This window comes from Herpailurus yagouaroundi, unplaced genomic scaffold, assembly GCF_014898765.1.
Source record: "Herpailurus yagouaroundi ecotype Mexico unplaced genomic scaffold, PumYag 184, whole genome shotgun sequence".
Lineage (NCBI taxonomy): Eukaryota > Metazoa > Chordata > Mammalia > Carnivora > Felidae > Herpailurus > Herpailurus yagouaroundi.
Window position 1 is genome coordinate 40,511,997 of NW_024412415.1, and position 17,421 is coordinate 40,529,417.

Sequence of the window (17,421 nt, forward strand, 5' to 3'; positions counted from 1 at the left end):
GTAAGAGCTAGGAAAGCAAATTCCTCACCTTGTCACTTTTCTTCCCCCCCACAAAGGTGAATAAATGGATCCCCTGAATGAGGTTGAAACTGACAAATACTTACCAAGTATGATTTTAATTTCAATAGAATGGACAGTAAACGATATCACTGATAACTCACCAGCTCTACTACTGATTTCAACCTGTGTAATTCTTAGGGTTATTTCTAGCACAAAACAGCAAGACTACATTTGTTACAATAGCAACCAAAGTAGGTCAAGTGTACATTCAATTATAACTTGATTCTTTTATCAAAAAAAGAAAAAAAAATAAGAATATGCAGCAAGAATAATTTAAGTTTTGAGAACACTCACTACCAAAATCTAAGAACGAATAAGGTGAGATCATGTATAATAACAAAACCTATGTGAAATATCTGGGAGATCAAAGAAAAACAAACAAACATATAAAAAGATAGGACATTTCATTTTTAATCAGTCAAAAATGAAGAGTTCTGGACAATGTCAAATTCCACACACCATAACGCTATAGTTACACATTAAATATAATTACTATCTATACATATGCAAAAATATAGTTCTATTTCATACAATAAAACCCTTTATAGAAACCATTTTAAAATTAAGCAGAACTTCTCAACATTAAAATGTGAGGTATAAGTCCTTCTAAAGGTTCCTTTAAAGGTTTTAAAACAAAATGCTAAACCTAAAAACAATGTCCTTTCTGTCAGTTCCAAAGTTAAATCTACTTAAAACAAAAGAAAAACTGATAGCTCAGTCACATACTATTTAAATAATATTGTTCAGGCATCTCTAAAATCCTGCATTTTTTTCAAGTATGGAAATAGAACTCAAATATCCCACGATACAGTACTAAACAGATGGAATATTTAGGAAAGACTTTGTTGTCATATGGCACAATAATGTTTTATTCCTTCAATACATTTTGAAATAAATACCAGGTTTGGTTCTGTTCTTCTAAAAGGCCAAAATTACAATCTACATTTAAGATCATTTTGACTGTGTTAAGACTTGAGTGTAAAATATAACATCAATATTTTATCACAAAAGTAAAGCTGGTAACAAATTATAAAAGAGACAGAGTACTCTACTCAGATCTACCCAGGGATTAAAGCTCATCGTGATAGAAATACTCATCATGAAGCTGTCTGCCATAATCTGTAGCTTCACTGGTAAGAAACAAGTCCTGGTTCTCCAGAATCTCTGCTTCAGAGAGCTTTCTGTCACTATTCAAATCCATTTCATCAATTAGGTGAAGAGCCTTTAAAACAAAACAAAACAAAACAAAATAAAACCAAAAGGTGTCAAGTGTAAGTATTTTCAGCAAGATGTTCACATTTCAATGTGATTGGATTTGTCAAAATCATTCAGGTGTGCCAAATACTCATTATTATCTCAGTATCTCAAAATATTACACATTATAACCAAGCTATCTACCGCTTCTCTTACTATCTCCTTTCTTAATTTCTGCTAGGTTCTGCCTCCTCCCCACTCAAATCCAATTCAGGATTGGAGTTAAGCAAAGTTAAGCAAAATTAATATAACCCACTTTGGGCCCTTATAGGTAAAGTATAAACTTTTTTTGTTCTATTCACTGTACTATCAAATTAATACATGATATAATCTTAACTTCCTTGACAATCTAAAACAGTTCACAGATTTAAGTCAAGAAATTGCAATGCATGGATCCTAAAGAAATAATGATTCCATTACTTCTTTCTTCAGCTTATGGCTTTGAACTTCTATTCTATTAATAGCACCAAATCTGGGGAAGAAGAGAATATATAGTCACTTTTTAACACTCACCTCTTCTTGTGCAATTCCTTGATTATTGGGTACTACCCAAGACAACAGCTCTTGGGGGTCAAGCCTGCCATCGGTATCTTTGTCATAATCATTCAGGAATCTATCTTTCTCAACCAGTATCCACTCTGGATCCTCATTTGCTGCTTAATTAAAAAAATAAAACACAATATGCATACACAAGAATAGAACCTGTATCCAATAAGAAGTTTGGTACATCCCTAGAATAAAGGAAATGAATTTAAAGCTTACTACATCAAGGAAGCCCAATGAAACAGATCTACATATCTGAAAAGTCCTAAAATAAGTATACACTATATAATTTTCAAAAGTGACATGTAAGTCTAAATGACCCAGAGTTTTTATTTTTTATTAAAGGTTTTTTTTTTTTTTTTTTTTTTTGAAAGAGAGAGAGATAGAGAGAATGAGCAGGAAAAGGACAGAGAAGGAGAGGAATAGAGGATCAGAAGCGGGCTCTTTGCTGACAGCAGAGAGCCTGACATAGAGCTCGAACTCACGAGAACTCATGAACTGTGAGATCATGACCTGAGCCAAAGTAGGACACTTAACTGAGTGAGCCACCCAGGTGCCCCACCACTCAGAGTTTTTAAAATGATGTATATTATCACAACAAGTTAAGTCTGTTAACTGCTGCTAATTGTTCTGGTATCTAGTTTCCCCACATTTGAGCGGGGTACATGTACCCATGTACACATTACATGTACATCATGTGGCTATATAAAGCTTGCCATGTGTGCTTATAAAGTAACATGTGTAATTTTAAAGTGAAATTCACACTAAGTGATGCTTTGAAGCAACAATTCCAAAAAGACCTCTGTGAAAAGAAAAAGCTGCACATGCAGACTCCTCAAATTTCAAACACTCAGTAAGATGCCATCCATGGTCTATACCAGTAATTATAGTATTTTGTTTCTTTTTCTTTTAAGATCTACATGCAAAGGTACAGGATTTTGTTTAAAAATATCAACCTCTACCTCCTTGCCCATTTGAATCGATAATTATGTTACGTTTGTTTGGAAAGGAAGAAAACTCTTTGAATCTACAAGTGGAACTAAAAGTGAGATAGCATTCTCACATAAGCCATGAGTCTGTTTTGCTTATATTATATTTACTCGGCAGAACAAGCAGAAATCAGGCACAATTCTTCTTGTTCCATTTCCCTCTGTCAAACAGACCTCAAACAGAGTAAGGCTCTCTCCCAATACCTTTCTTCTTTAATTCCCATGTTTCCTTCCTCCTTCCACACATCCCAGGGTACTTACTTGGATCCCGCCTGTAGTCACCAAGAAATTCTTCCAAACTAACAAATCCATCACCATTTTTGTCATGTTCTTCTAAAGCCTCTTGAATGACAAATTCCTATTGTATGTTCATAAACAACAACAACAACAATTAGTTACAAAATTTTCCCACCACCGTCTGAATCCATCCCAGTACAGAAGTTCTTTAGGAATAATCATTTCAGTTGTCCATACTTGCAAGACAATCTTTCTAAACTGGAATTTAGAAGTAGGAATAAAACCACAAATATAAGTAGTTTTAAATTCAATGTCTTTAAGCTTCTGCTATTGAGAAGAACTCCACTTCACCTTCCTAAACAACCTGAACACTAAACTCACAATCCTATTTTCTGCACATTCCCCTCCTTCTCCAGAAGGACACCTCTTATCACTTAGGTCTCCTTTAGGTCCACTTTTCATCTAGTCCATTAACAAATCCAAAAGAACCCCCATTTTAGATCCCTTTGCGTGGAAGTGTTCTGCCTCTAGATCTAAGTGAAATGTGTCAGTCCTCCATAAACCTACACCTCCTTTCTTCCTCTTCCACCAAATCTACCCCATCCACTGCCCCAAATCTGCTCCTCATTCTTATCATGGCTTCTTATCAACCAATCCTCTCTAACCCAAAGATTACACGCTTTCTAGTTACATTTGACCCAAGGTGACCTGTTTAACGGTCAGCTATTTGAGGCCTTCCCTTATTACCTTCCTGTATCTTCTTGTACCCTTTTCTTACTTTGCCAATCTCCACCCTGTACAGCAGACCCACATCACTTTCTCCTTTATTCCAGAATCATAAAGTCTAAAAGAAAGAGAAACACAAATACAAATACAAACCTAACGTTTATAAATTAATTTTATTCCTTTCAGTGGGCTCTCACTGCAGTTTGGAAGTCTGTCTCTGCCTCAGTTTCCCTAACACATACTCTAAAGCTGTTTTTTGAAAATTCCACTTTGAGCCTGACTACAATTCTATCCAAATACTCTCCCATTTTTCCAAACAAGGTACAGATCTTCTGAGAGATAGAGCGTGAATGGGGAAGGGAGAGAAGGGGACAGAGGATCTAAACTGGCTCCACACTAACAGCACAGAGCCCGATGTGGGGCTTGAAATCATGAACTGTGAGATCATTACCTGAGCTGAAGTCAGAAGCATCTGACTGAGCCACCCAGGCGCCCCAAGGTATGCCTGTTTATCAGCATTGCATCCTCACCTTTAATTACCTCTATTTTTATGCCTATTCCTCTCATCCTTCTCTTCAATCTCAGGAATTTGCTATCTTTCCCCTTTCTCTAAATTTGCTATCTTTCCCCTTTCTCTAGGGTGAATCCCTCAACACTCTTCCTAGGAAGACTTTTCCCATACTTTTCCATTTCCTGAGTGTTTTCTTTCACTCTTAACTCTGGCCTCTCCTAAGGCTCCAATCTCTTCTCATCAGCTTCTTCTTCTATGCCTTTAACACATTCAAGTCCCCAGGACTTTGCTATACTCTTTAATTACCATCCTGGATTCTTTGATGCCTAGCTTCTTATGGGTTACATTTATTACTTTGTCCTCACGACCTGCTGCCACCCAAACACCTTTCCACCTGGATTCTAGCATCACAACTGTAACAAAAACATATTCTCAAAAGTCTCCAATTCTAGCCAAACCCAAAGGCTTCCTTTACATCTGCATGAAATAAATACAAGTTGTTAGTTTTCTAAAAATCAAATGTTACAGATTTTATATATAGAAATAAGGGGATCTAAACCTGGATATCCAAAGATTAGTTTTAGAGAATCTGAGAATCTCCTGAAATTATAATACCATATTTTGTGTGTAGGAGCCTATGTGATTTTTCTGGGATAGTCTACAGGTTGCTCCCTACTTTTAAAGGAGTCTGTGATCCCATACAAGTTAAGAATCACTGTAATCCCATACAAGTTAAGTAATCCTCTTGGGAGACAACAGACTTATTTCAATAATGTTGCCATGATTAAAAGAAATTTTGGGGGCACCTGGGTGGCTCAGTCGGTTAAGCATCTGACTCTTGATTTCAGCTCAGGCATCTCATGGTTGTGAGATGAGGCTAAACCTGCTTGGGATTCTCTCGCTCCCTCAAAAAAAAAAAAAAAAAAAAAAAGGAAATTTTGGAACTACATGAATGAAAGTACTTTAAATTCTAACTTTTAATCCAAAGTAAAACCATCTAGTTGATCTTGTACCCTGCCTTTTCCTTTATCAAATATATCTTTAAATGGAAAAAGGGATACACCAAAACAAATTAAGGTAAATAAGAATTAATGAAGCTGCTTTGAATGAGACACCACTTTTTCGTCACACATCTTATGTGCCACAGTCACGTAAGTGGGAGTCAACTCCCACTTGGCATATCCTGTCCCGTCCTGACACAACCCATTCTGTCAATGGTACTACTGTTTTGATCATTTTTATACAAGCTCAAAACCTCACAGTCCTCTCTAGCTTTTCCTTTCTCTTCCCACACTTATTTAGTCAGTCAACATTCTTGCTGTGTTTTCTTCAAAATGTTGTTCATGCCTATTTCGTTCCATTGCCACATTGTACTCTGGGGCCGTGGCACATGATGCCCAAATTATTTCATTGTTTTCACTGGTCATTCCCCTCCTCAGTCTTCAATTCAATTGTTCCTTATTCCCCAGAGAATCAATACCTGCCTGCCATGCTAGGGTTCAATTAGCTAGTCTTAACTTAATTTTGGCACTTAAACAAATTGTGCCCAGCATTGTTCTAAAACTAGGTCGTGTGTTTTGTGCCAGGTGAGAAATCAGAAGCCTCAGTGGCAAATGTGGTCACAATCATGGTGTCTTGCCACTGGGCTATGGAGAAAAAGGTTAACTGCAGCCTTGTTATTCAAGGCAGCAGCTTTTGGCCATGACCCATTTAATATAAAGCTATGTTCCCTCCTTGAAATATCTTCCCTCCCTGAAATATCCAGAGAACCAAGCCACACAGCTGGAGGCTGAGGCTAGGCAACAGACCTCAATATTGAATGTTTAGTCTATTTTTTAGAAGGCTATTTGTTATATTAGCCTTTACAATAGTAAAGTTAAATAGCCTTTACAATAGTTTCTGTTCTCAAGAAGCTTGCCGCATCATAGTAGGGACTCAATCAATGTTTGTTGAGCTAAATTCTAGAGTTCAACAAAAATTCTGAAAAACTGGTAATTCTTTTAAGTACTAAAGTGATGAGAGGGATCATTCCTCACGCTGCAAACATGTTATTCAGCAGCGGCTACACCTACACCCCTCACCAACACCCTAGGAAAAGGGATCCGAAGGTGATATGTTTTCCCAGACCTGAAGTTTTTACAAGTGATGTCGTAAACTAAATAGAAGTACTGATGCTACTGATACTGGAAAACAGAAAAGTGTGAAAGCTACAAAAGGACAAGGAAGGCAATGAAAGTAATGTGGTTATAAGGGAGAAAACAGCCAAGGGAAGCATGCCACTCACACATTTGACAGAGATTTACCTTCTCCCTCCTAATCAGCACTCCTCCCCCACCAGCAGAAATCCTTTCCCACCTCTCATCTTAAGTGGGGAGATCTTTGGATCTTGGGTTCTCTTAAAAATTCTCATTGCTAGATGATTCATTTTAACAACTTAGAAAAAAACAGGTTTTAAAGTTTTGGTTACTCAAGAATTCTCTTAAAACTTCCTTACCGTCATATAATCAACTTCTTCAGGATGCTCAAAAGCAATAAATTCTTCAAGATTCAAACCAGGACCAGAATCTTGGTTCGCTTTCTCAAATCGCTTCTTGTCCTTTAAATGAAGCTTTGAAAATTAAACATTGAATTTATTTAAGGTCTCATCCACAAACATCATTACACATACTTTGAAAAATACATACTATGTGAAATCTGAAGTACATTCTCATACATTATCTTCACATTGCCCTTTTGAAGGTAGGTTAGACAAATTAACAAACATTTATGAGAAGCAACTGAGACATAGACTCTAGAGTCAGAGACTCAGATCTGAATACCAGCAATGCCACTTACCAGCTGTGGTAAGAACACGTTGCTTAACCTCTCTGGTTTCCTCAGCTATAAAATCAGGATAAAAATCTCCATTAAGCAATTGGGATGAGAATCCCTCTCAAGCAATTAGTAAACCTTAGCATTTAAAAACTCTTACATATTACTATTATTGATAGAAAACTGAAATTAAATGATTGAGAGAGATGTCAGAAATACAGCTGGTATGCTGAACTTTGATCCTCCCTATTCTTCTACAGTACTACACGTTATCTTCTTTAACAATCTCAACTTTTCCGAATGCCCCAAAAGCAATAAATTCAGACTATGTATTCTTGATATATCATTTTCAAATAATTTCTGGTCCTTGGAATGACTTTTCAAAAATGTTAACAGATTTTAGAAAAATAGTCCTCTTATGAGAATACTTCTGGTATATGTATCTAATATTTGAAAGTCTATTGTTGGTAGGCCCTTTAGAGTGCTAATAATTACTCAGGTACAAACACATCAAAAGGTGAAATGGACCTATTTTGAGGTTAAGTAAACATACTTTTTTACTTTCTCACACCATCTTCCTTTTTTTCCTTTTGTAAAGTATGCACAAGTAGTAAATCAAGAAGCAGCTATTAGAGACAAGGCTGTTTTTAATGCATTTCTCAAAAGGAATTCTGTAATCAAGAACCTTGGAAGCCAATAGTGCTATATTGCTAATCTTGCATAAATTCTATTTTGAGAATTTATGGGAAAAACTTTCCTTTCTGTAAACTGTATGTATTAAACAGCACATGAAAAAAAACCACAATTTCAAATATTTTGGAAGTTTTTAATATATGTATCTCATTGTTGAAAATAAATGCTCTTTTCAGTTTTCTAGAATAGAGGTTAGGTAGCAGTCATTTACTGAAACACTAGTTCTTTTAAAATGACTGATTTACAGTGGAGAGGCTCACTTCTTCCCCAAGAGTTCATCTTTTAAACCATCCAGATCCCACTAGCCAGTTATTACTAAATCATGACAGAAAAAAAAAAAAAAAAAAAACAACCCTTGTTTCCAAATAGCTACTTTTAACTTAATGTTTCCTAATTTCACGTAACTAGACCAAATAATTTACATTTGCTGTTCAGGGGCTTAACATGGGAAAAAGTAGACAAGAATTTGAGGTACTTTGTTGAGTCAATCAAGTTCTTTTTGAATAAACTACTATTCAAAATACCAAGTGCTTAGATTTCCTTATGAAAGAACCCTTCAGTTTGGAGCAAAAAGGTCCATGTTTCAGCAGCGGGAGCTGAATTTGGCCAAATTTGCCTATGGAAAGAAAAGATCTCTTTCAACAAGCTCAGATTGTTTTTTAAAAAATTAAGGAAAGTAGTTTTCTTGTTCATATTTCTCGGATTTTTAAAATCAAATGAAATAATGAGATTTTTAAAAAACAGTTTTATTCACGGTTATTTGAAGAAAACAATTTAAGAGCAACTCAAATTAAAGAAGCCAATACACAGGAAGATTGTTTTTCCAAAGTGGCAAAAGATTACAACAAAAAAGGCTGTCAGCTTCATAAAACCTCAACAGTCTTCTGTGTAAAAACACTGTATTTTAGTGGAGAGTAGAAAGTGCTACATACAGTTAGTAAAAAGGTAGAAATGACCATAATCATTTATTTTTATATTGTCACAGAAACTTGTGAAGAACAAAACTGCCATCTTTTGGTAGACTAATGATTTTACACGAGGAAATATATAACCTGTGATGCCAGAACAAAAGTCTAGGTCTTAAAAATTCTGATCAGCCACGTGCCAGATTCTATCTTACATAAATAAATATTGCTTGTACATGCACATTCAGCAGCTGGCTTTAAAAGTTAGACCAATTGAACTTTTGCCAGGTAGATGCCCAAACTTTAATTATCCTGCCTAAAAGTGCTGACTATAATTGTTCATCATAACGTAAAGAAATGCTTTTTCAAGCATTTTACAGCCTTAGAGGGCCATTATTACAGGTTATCTCTATTCTCTACATGGAAAGTTACTAAAAATAAGATAAAATTCAGGCATCAAATTGATTTTTGTTTAATAGGCTTCCATATAGAAAAATTTTATTTTATTTAGATATGCAATTCCTTTTGATGATTAGTTATGTTATAATGTTAATTAAGTCTGTAACTTTGAGTAAGACTGATTCATTCTTCATCCTTGTTGATTTTTATTTTGAAGAATAATACATACGTTTCTGAGTTCATCTTTATAATCCATATCCACTTTGAGGGGGTTATATATAACAAATTCTAATAAACTATTATCAATGGAACTTCATATAGAGACATGAAGAGAGACATGAGATAATACCTCATGCAGAGATATTCCTGGGTTGTCAAAGAATAACCAGTAGGACTCCCATTGAGAAGTGTTCATTTTAGGGATCCATCAATTCCTTTACACTATTAAGATCTAATTCACTCTTAAAAAGTAGAGTCTTATAATCAAAATGTACTGAGTACCTTGGTGGCAAACCCATTATCAGAACCACACATTTTTTAAAAGAAAAACTGTTCTTAAGTAGGTTATATTAATGAGTCATGTATCCCTTCAAAGTGAAAATTTTTTTCTCAACACCATCATCTATTACTAATCACCCTGTTCCAAGAATATAGACTCAAGAAACCACACATAAACATTTCTCATGTTTTGATGGAATAGTTATTAAATCTTTTGGGTGCCAAAAGAAAAAAAAAGACACAATTATAGTCTGATGCTGGTAAGATTTTAAAATATTGTATTTAACTTCTCTCTTGTTACCTAGCAGGTAAGTCATTATATCATTCCATGGTTTGGTTTTAGAAAAGTCTCAGAACTCAAACAATACTGAGACAGGCAAATCCCAAATCTCATTATCGTTTGTTTCTTTTTTTAGCATTAAGTAGTAAAAAGACTAATTTCCACTCTCTGTAGTCCACTGTAAGATGAAGACCCAAATAAGGAGGAAAAAAGGGAAAAGGAATCTTAACTAATCTAAAGCTGATATAGTTAACCAATTCTTCAATAATTTTTAAAAGCTAATTATGTATTAAATATAAACCTATGTGAATCACACATGCTTTCTTCAATAATATTCTTTTGTGGGGCACCAGGGTGGCTCAGTCGGTTAAGTGTCAAACTTCAGTTCAGGCCATGATCTCACGGTTCCTGAGTTCGAGCCCCACGTCAGGCTCTGTGCTGACAGCTCAGAGCCTGGAGCCTGCTTCAGATTCTGTCTCCCTCTCTCTCTGCCCCTCCCCCAGTCATACTCTGTCTCTCTCTCAAAAATAAACATTAAAATAATATTCTTAACCGTCTGGGCCACCCAGGCACCCCTAAAATATTATTCTTTTGTTTACTGTTTAATATTCTATTGACCTACCCAACTGCTACTATTTATTGCTATCTCTCCATATTTTTATTATCCTCATTTTTTGAGATGAGGAAACTGAGGCATAGGGAGGTTTAATAGCTTACCCAAAGCTGCACAATTATGAAGCTGTACAGCTGGATGTGAAGCCAGGCAGACTGGCTCCAAGGCTGAAGCCCTTAACCTCTACATTGGTGGCATACACATAGCATAATCATTAGCAGAAAAAACAATCCACTTTGAGTTAGTGATGGCCTATAGAGCTCAAGTGGCCAATATGATTCTGAAATAAATAGAATGTATAATGATAAATATGGCCACAACAAAACCTAAAAAGTAGATACCATAATGGAATGTTAAAGAATGGAAGAGGCTCAAATGTTATCCAAGTATCCTTGACTAATATTTTGGGATGTAATAATTTGCAACAAGGTGTTTGGTTTAATTGAATCAGTTACTTTGTTTATTCATTTATTTAAAAAAAAATTTTTTTTTTAACATTTATTTATTTTTGAGACAGAGAGAGACAGAGCATGAATGGGGGAGGGTCAGAGAGAGAGGGAGACACAGAATTCAAAACAGGCTCCAGGCTCTGAGCGGTCAGCACAGAGCCCGTTGCGGGGCTTGAACCCACGGACCGGACCGTGAGATCATGACCTGAGCTGAAGTCAGACGCTTAATGGACTGAGCCACCCAGGCGCCCCTCATTTATTTTTTAAATAGGCTCCATGCTGGGTCCCTAATACAGGACTTGAACTCAGGACTCTGAGATCAAGAGTTGGACACCTAACTGACTGAGTCACCCAGGTGCCCCTGGGTTTATTTTTTCCACATAGAAAAAAACTATCTATTCAAAAAAAGTCTTTAGAGTTACCTTTGAAATATAAAAGTTCATATTGAAATAGCAATTTCTTAAGCTTATTTTCCTTTGTGTTAAAAAGTTCGTACAAATTAATAATTAAAAGTTCTTATTAACTCCTAAATAAAAATTGTCTTCCTCACCTCTGTTTAAGAAGCATTAGAACCTGTGTGGCTCAGTCAGTTAAGTGACTGACTCTTGCTTTTGGCCTATGTCATGATCTTACAGTTTGTGAGTTCCAGCCCTGAGTCGGGCTCTAAAGCTGGCAGCATGGAGCCTGCTTGGGATTCTCTCTCTCTCCCTCTCTCTCTGCTCCTCCCCTGCTCACACTATCTCTGTCTATCTCAAAATAAATAAACTTAAAATTAAAAAAAATACTTTTTTAAAAAAAGCATTAGAAGAAGACATATTTTAATTATGACAAATTAAACCATGAGAATCAACAAAACTTATAGTGACACTGAATCTTCAAAAATGAGTTACTTTAAATGGTACAGCCTCTATGGAAGACCATAGGACAGTTCTTCAAAAAATTAAAAATAGAAGTACTACACAATCCAGCAATTCCATTTTAGGGTGTATATCCCAAAGAATTAAAAGCAGGATCTCAAAGAGATATTTGTACACCCATGTTCATAGCAACATTATTCACAAGAGCTAAAAAGTTGAAGCAACCCAAGTGTCCATGGATAAACAAAGTGTGGTATATACACACAATATATCCATGGATATACATGTGCTACATACATATGATAGAGTATCATTCAGTCTTAAAAAGGAAATTCTCACACATACTACAACATTATGAGGACATGATGTTAAGTGAAGTAAGCCACTCACAAAAAGACAAAAATATGTATGATTCCACTTATATGAGGTTCCTAGAATAATCAAATTCAAAGACAGAAAATACAATGGTGACTGCCAGGGACCCAGAGGAGGAGGAATGGGGAGTTGTTGTTTTATGGGTTTAGAATTTCAGCTTTGCAAGGTGAAAAGAGTTCTGGAGATTGGTTGTATTAACAATGTGAATGTACTTAACACTACTGAACTGAACACTTAAAAATGGTTAAAATGGGGGTGCCTGGGTGGCTCAGTCAGTTAAGCATCTGGCTTCAGTTCAGGTCATGATCTCACGGTTCATGAGTTCGAGTCCCGCATCAGGCTCTCTGCTGTCAGTGCAGAGCCTGCTTCAGATCCTCTGTCCCCGTCTCTCTGCCCCTCCCCTGCTCATGCTCTCTCAAAAATAAAAATAAACATTTAAAAAATTTTTAAAAAATGGTAAATTTTAAGTGTATTTTATTACAATTAATTTTTTCAAATAGTTATTTTATATAAAACTATCTGTTAACAAATGGGAATGGGCCTCTAGTCTTAGTCAATAGGATATAAAACTGTTCAATAATAACAAAAAATAAAATACTGCGGTACATATTCAAAATACACTAAAAAGCAACTGTAGCAATGAGGACAAATGATGCAGCTGGGAAAAAAAAAAATGCAAGGATAATTTAGGTAGTCCGGAATAAGAGTCCTGAATCCGGTGAGAAAGGAAGCCATCAAAATGACCACTGAAGTGGAACAGGTGATTGCCCAGAGGACAAGGCAATCCCAGTCTATAACCTCAGAACCTCTTGTGCTCATTCATGCAGGAAGGGAAAGTGAACTGATAGATCAAAAGGAACAGCCCATGCACGCATACTCACCTGCCGAAAAGACTCCTCTTCTGCGTCATCCAGAGCTGTGTTCTCATCAAAGTCAATCACACGATCGTACATCTGAATGTTGTATTCATCCCATGACACACTACCGTCACCGTTTTTGTCATATTCAACAAACTGTTGTTTCGCTTCTTGCATAGCATAATGTTTGAAAGACATCTGAATCCACGAACTGAGTTCACCTGTGAGAATTTCCCAGAACACAATGAATGTTGACGGTAATTCTGGTATTTACAGAAGTGAACGTTTCTAAACTTTATCTAAAAGGAAAAAGTCCTGAGTGTTTTCAAATACTGAGAGAGAATTAGCCTAGTTGTATTCAATAGAAATAGGAGTAGAAGGTGGTGAGAGCAGTTTGGAATCTAAGAATATAATATTATGTGATCCAAATAGAATGCAAACTCTGAGTAGAGTTTGGGTATGTTTTGTTCATTAAGGTACTCTAAATGCCTAGAAAGTGCCTGGCTCAATAAGTTATTTGTTAAATGAATTACCAATTAGCTAAAATAGTATTTGACTTTCAAAAATTATCCACAAAATTGCAGATGACTTTTGCTAACTATCACAGATCTCTTGGGAAGTACAAATATGTTAATAACTACCTATTTATTTTAATATGTATTAGAAATAAGTTTTTCATTTATGAAAGTAATATAAAGTTTCCCTTTACAATAAATTTCATGTTGAGTTGAATCAAAACCATATTAAGGAAGTAACAGATGGCAAGTAGCTATGGTCTAAATTGTGAAAATCTATTCAAGTGACTGATGTTTGAGAAACACTATTACAGTATATGTCCTTCAACCACGTCATAAAACTTCTGGGTGAAATTTTAACAAAAGTTATGGGTAGCATTTAGGATTTAAGCCCTCTTGCAACAGCTGTCTTATCTTGGTACCTGAAGACATGAGAGAAAGTTTCTAAATCTCTAATGTCCACGTTCAGATCAACTTTAAAAAAATCTATTCAGAGATATTTACTCTATTGCATTATAGAAAAAAAAGTGGTCGGGGAAGAACATGAATATTTGCAAGGACAGCAGGAGTACACCATTTGGTTTAAAAGTGATATACCATTTGGTTTAGAGTGGTACTCCTCTAACTGGTTTGGGGGAGGTCAAGTGGATAGAAAAGTGAAGACACTTTGTCTCTCCTGAAACTCTAAATTAGGGCAGAATAATTATCATGGTAACCATGTACTGAACAATTATTATATATTAGGTCCTCTACATATGTTGTCTCTAATCTTCACAGCAAGGCAATTCTAATCACTGTCCATTTCCGTTTCTAATCTAATTTATTTTACAGTTCAAGAAATTGCCATTTGGAATTGAGGACTCACAGCCAGTAAGCAGAATCCAGATTCAAACCTATGTCTGTTTCTAAAGCCCAAAATCCTTCCACAGAATTTCAGGCTCTCAAGAACCTGAGTCCAGTCCTACCTCTTACAGTGCAAATTAGCAAACTTCTCTGAAGGGTCCTTCAAGTACAATGAGGGTTTCTTCTGGTTTATTTAAAGAGATCATCATGACATAATAGAATACAGATTGGAAAAGGGACCAGAAACATGGGTTCACACTTGAGCTCTGCCATAAGGGGTAAGTTTACTCACCCAAGTTTTTGTTTTCTCATATGTAAAATGAAGATTTGAACTAAGTTCCTTTTAACTTTAAATTTAAAGTTTACTATTAAATATTTGAACATATCTAGGCCCTAATAGGTACCACAAAGTCTTCCAAATCAACTTTTTCTGTGTGCTTGCTAGTGTAACCAAAGATAGACCTATTTTTAGTGGACAACTAGAGTCAAAGCTTTGTTTTTATTTGAAGTAGAGAACCCAAAACCTTAATATTTCTGAGGGCAACAATTTTACTGACAACACATCTTAAATTTACCAATTATTTTGTACTTCTCTGTCCTGCAATTTTCTTTATGATTGACTTCAGACGATGAGAAGCATTTAAATAAGAGTTATAGCAAAATATGGGATGCCTGGGTGGCTCAGTCGGTTAAGCATTCAACCTTTGGTTTCTGCTCAGGTGATGATCTCACAGTTTGTGAGTTTGAGGTCCACATAGGGCTCTGCACTGACAGCACAGAGCCTGCTTGGGATTATCTCTCTCCCTCTCTCTTCCCCTCTCATGCTCTCTTTCTTTCTCTCTAAATAAATAAATAAGCTTAAAAAAAAAAAAAAGAGTTATAACAAAATATCTCCTGAATTTTTTTGGATGATCGACTTAGAAAGTTGAGAGGGTTTACCACTTGAATTAAGCAATGAAGAGAAACAGTTGCACAGCAATTTAATATTCTTTTAATAATCTGTGCATTTCATTTCTGACTGGAGAACCTACCCGGGAGCAAATTTTTAAAAGTAAACTCTACCAACTGAGCCAGCCAGGTACTCCTCATAAAAAAAAAAAAAAAAAAATTAATGTTCGTTTATCTTCGAAAGAGAGAAACAGAGCGTAAGTGGGGGTGGGGCAGTGAGAGAAGAAGACACAGAAACCAAAGCAGGCTCCAGGCTCCGAGCTGTCAGCACAGAGCCCAATGTGGGGCTCGAACCCATGGACCATAACATCATGACCTAAGCCGAAACTGGATGCTTAACCAGGTGCTCCTCAGATTTTTTTTAAGTGAAGGATATTAAAAACTGAATTAAGAGCAAGAAATCTGGATTCTAATCCTGGCCACTCATTTAAGAAAGGCACTTACCCCTCTGGATTTCAGTTTCTTCAGCTCTACAAAGAGAGGTGGACAAGATGATTCTAAGGCCCCTACCAGGTGTAGTAAGTTGTAATAAACATAATTTACATGCAACAGGTCTTTTTCTACTTATGAAAAAGAAGCAAATTCTTAAATTGCTAATGAAGCATATATCAAAAGAGCAATACAGCATGTAACACCATAGGTTTTTGACATATTTATGTCAAAAGTCTATTGTTGACATCGATAAAAGTCATATGAGAAACGGGGTGTTTGCTCAATGTATGACTTACGCATACCGTGTAGCTTCCACGATGTTTATATATTACCGGAGAGCACTGATTTTTACTTGGAACCTATGCCTAAAGATTTCCAGATAAAACCTACTCAACATGTTCCCCCCACCCCACCCCCCGTCACAGTACCTCTCATTTGTTGCAACACTAGCAATCTACACTCAACAGATAGACCTGCTTAATAAAATGTTTATATTTCTATCTCCTACAAAGGGATTTCTCCATTGTTAGTTGTGTAGGACGTCCTTACTTTCGGTGAGGAAGCCATCTGAGTCCAAGTCAATTTTCTTTATGATTGACTTCAGTCTTTTGTGTTGCTCTTCAGGGGTAAGTTTAACATACTCATCGACTTCTTCCTTTGGGGGGGTAAGCAATACATAGGGGGGTAAAGCATTACCATCAGTGCGGTAAAATGGTGGAAAAAATAAGGCTACCAGAAGCCTCTCCTGTCCAGGGTTTTGGGGTGACCCACACTTGCTCTCCAAGGCCCCCACCTCCTACACACCTTCAGTGATCCTGCCCCGTGTCAGAGGGTGGAAGGGTTCCGGCTCCTGGGCCGCTCTATTTCCTCAGGCTCAGAGGCCTCGGGGTCCCCCTGAGAGTGAGAGGCGCCCCGCCCGGACCCCATTGTCAGGCAGCCCGGGCCAGGCCTCGTCTGGCCGCCCCTCTTTGTCCCGGGACAAAGCCCGCCGCAGCCGCGGTGCGAGGCCCGGCCCTCCCAGCCCCCGGCCTGGCCACCTCACCTGGCCGCCCAACAGAGCCTCACGGTCGTATTCGCTGCGGTGCTCGCCCTGCGGGTAGTGCAGCTCCTCGGCGTCCCCGGCGCCGGCTGTAACGGCACACAGCAGCAGCAGCCCCAGCGCCGCGGGCCTCGGGCCCAGCCGCATCGCGCCGACCCGCCGCGGACACAGAGAGGCGAGGAAGGAGACCGGCGGGGACTCAAGCCCGCGGCGGCGCTTCGCGGGCAGCTGCGGACCGGCGGTGCGGCGTATGTGGGGAGGAGGGAAGGAGACGCGGAGGGGGCGGTGGCCGTCTTTCCTCGGGCCGTAGGCAGATGAGGCCTGAGCGACTACTGCGATGTTGGGGCTGGCCAGCCCAAGGCCTAAATGGCCCCGGCGGAGGGGCGGGGCGCCAGGCCGCGCCGCTGATTGGGCCGTCCGGCGCTGGGGGAGGGCCGCGGCGATGTGGCGGTCTGCTGCCGGTACGACAGCTCCACAGCGCTAGCGGTGGCTGCCGGGAGGGGAGACCCCCGCGGGCGCCTTCGTCTGCGCCAAGAAACCTTCAGAAAGCACGACCCCACCTTACTCCCTCCCTGTCTTTTCCCGTC

The 17,421-nt window shown here is 37.8% G+C and overlaps 1 protein-coding gene across 2 annotated transcripts; it reads right to left on the reverse strand.

The window, feature by feature from the left end:
- Positions 1–447: 447 nt before the first annotated feature.
- RCN2 (reticulocalbin 2) lies at positions 448–17,220 on the reverse strand. Of its 2 annotated transcripts, none has more exons than XM_040493345.1 (7): positions 16,838–17,220; positions 16,345–16,450; positions 13,082–13,278; positions 6,815–6,928; positions 3,108–3,204; positions 1,828–1,967; positions 448–1,282 (listed from the first exon to the last, which is right to left on the reverse strand). In XM_040493345.1, the coding sequence occupies exons 1-7, from the start codon at positions 16,979–16,981 to the stop codon at positions 1,130–1,132; spliced, it is 951 nt and encodes a 316-aa protein (XP_040349279.1). In that variant the 5' UTR covers positions 16,982–17,220; the 3' UTR covers positions 448–1,129. The 2 variants fall into 2 exon arrangements, with proteins under 2 accessions (XP_040349279.1, XP_040349278.1); XM_040493344.1 differs by having other exon boundaries at positions 1,828–1,970; positions 16,838–17,219.
- Between the last annotated feature and the right edge of the window lie 201 nt (positions 17,221–17,421).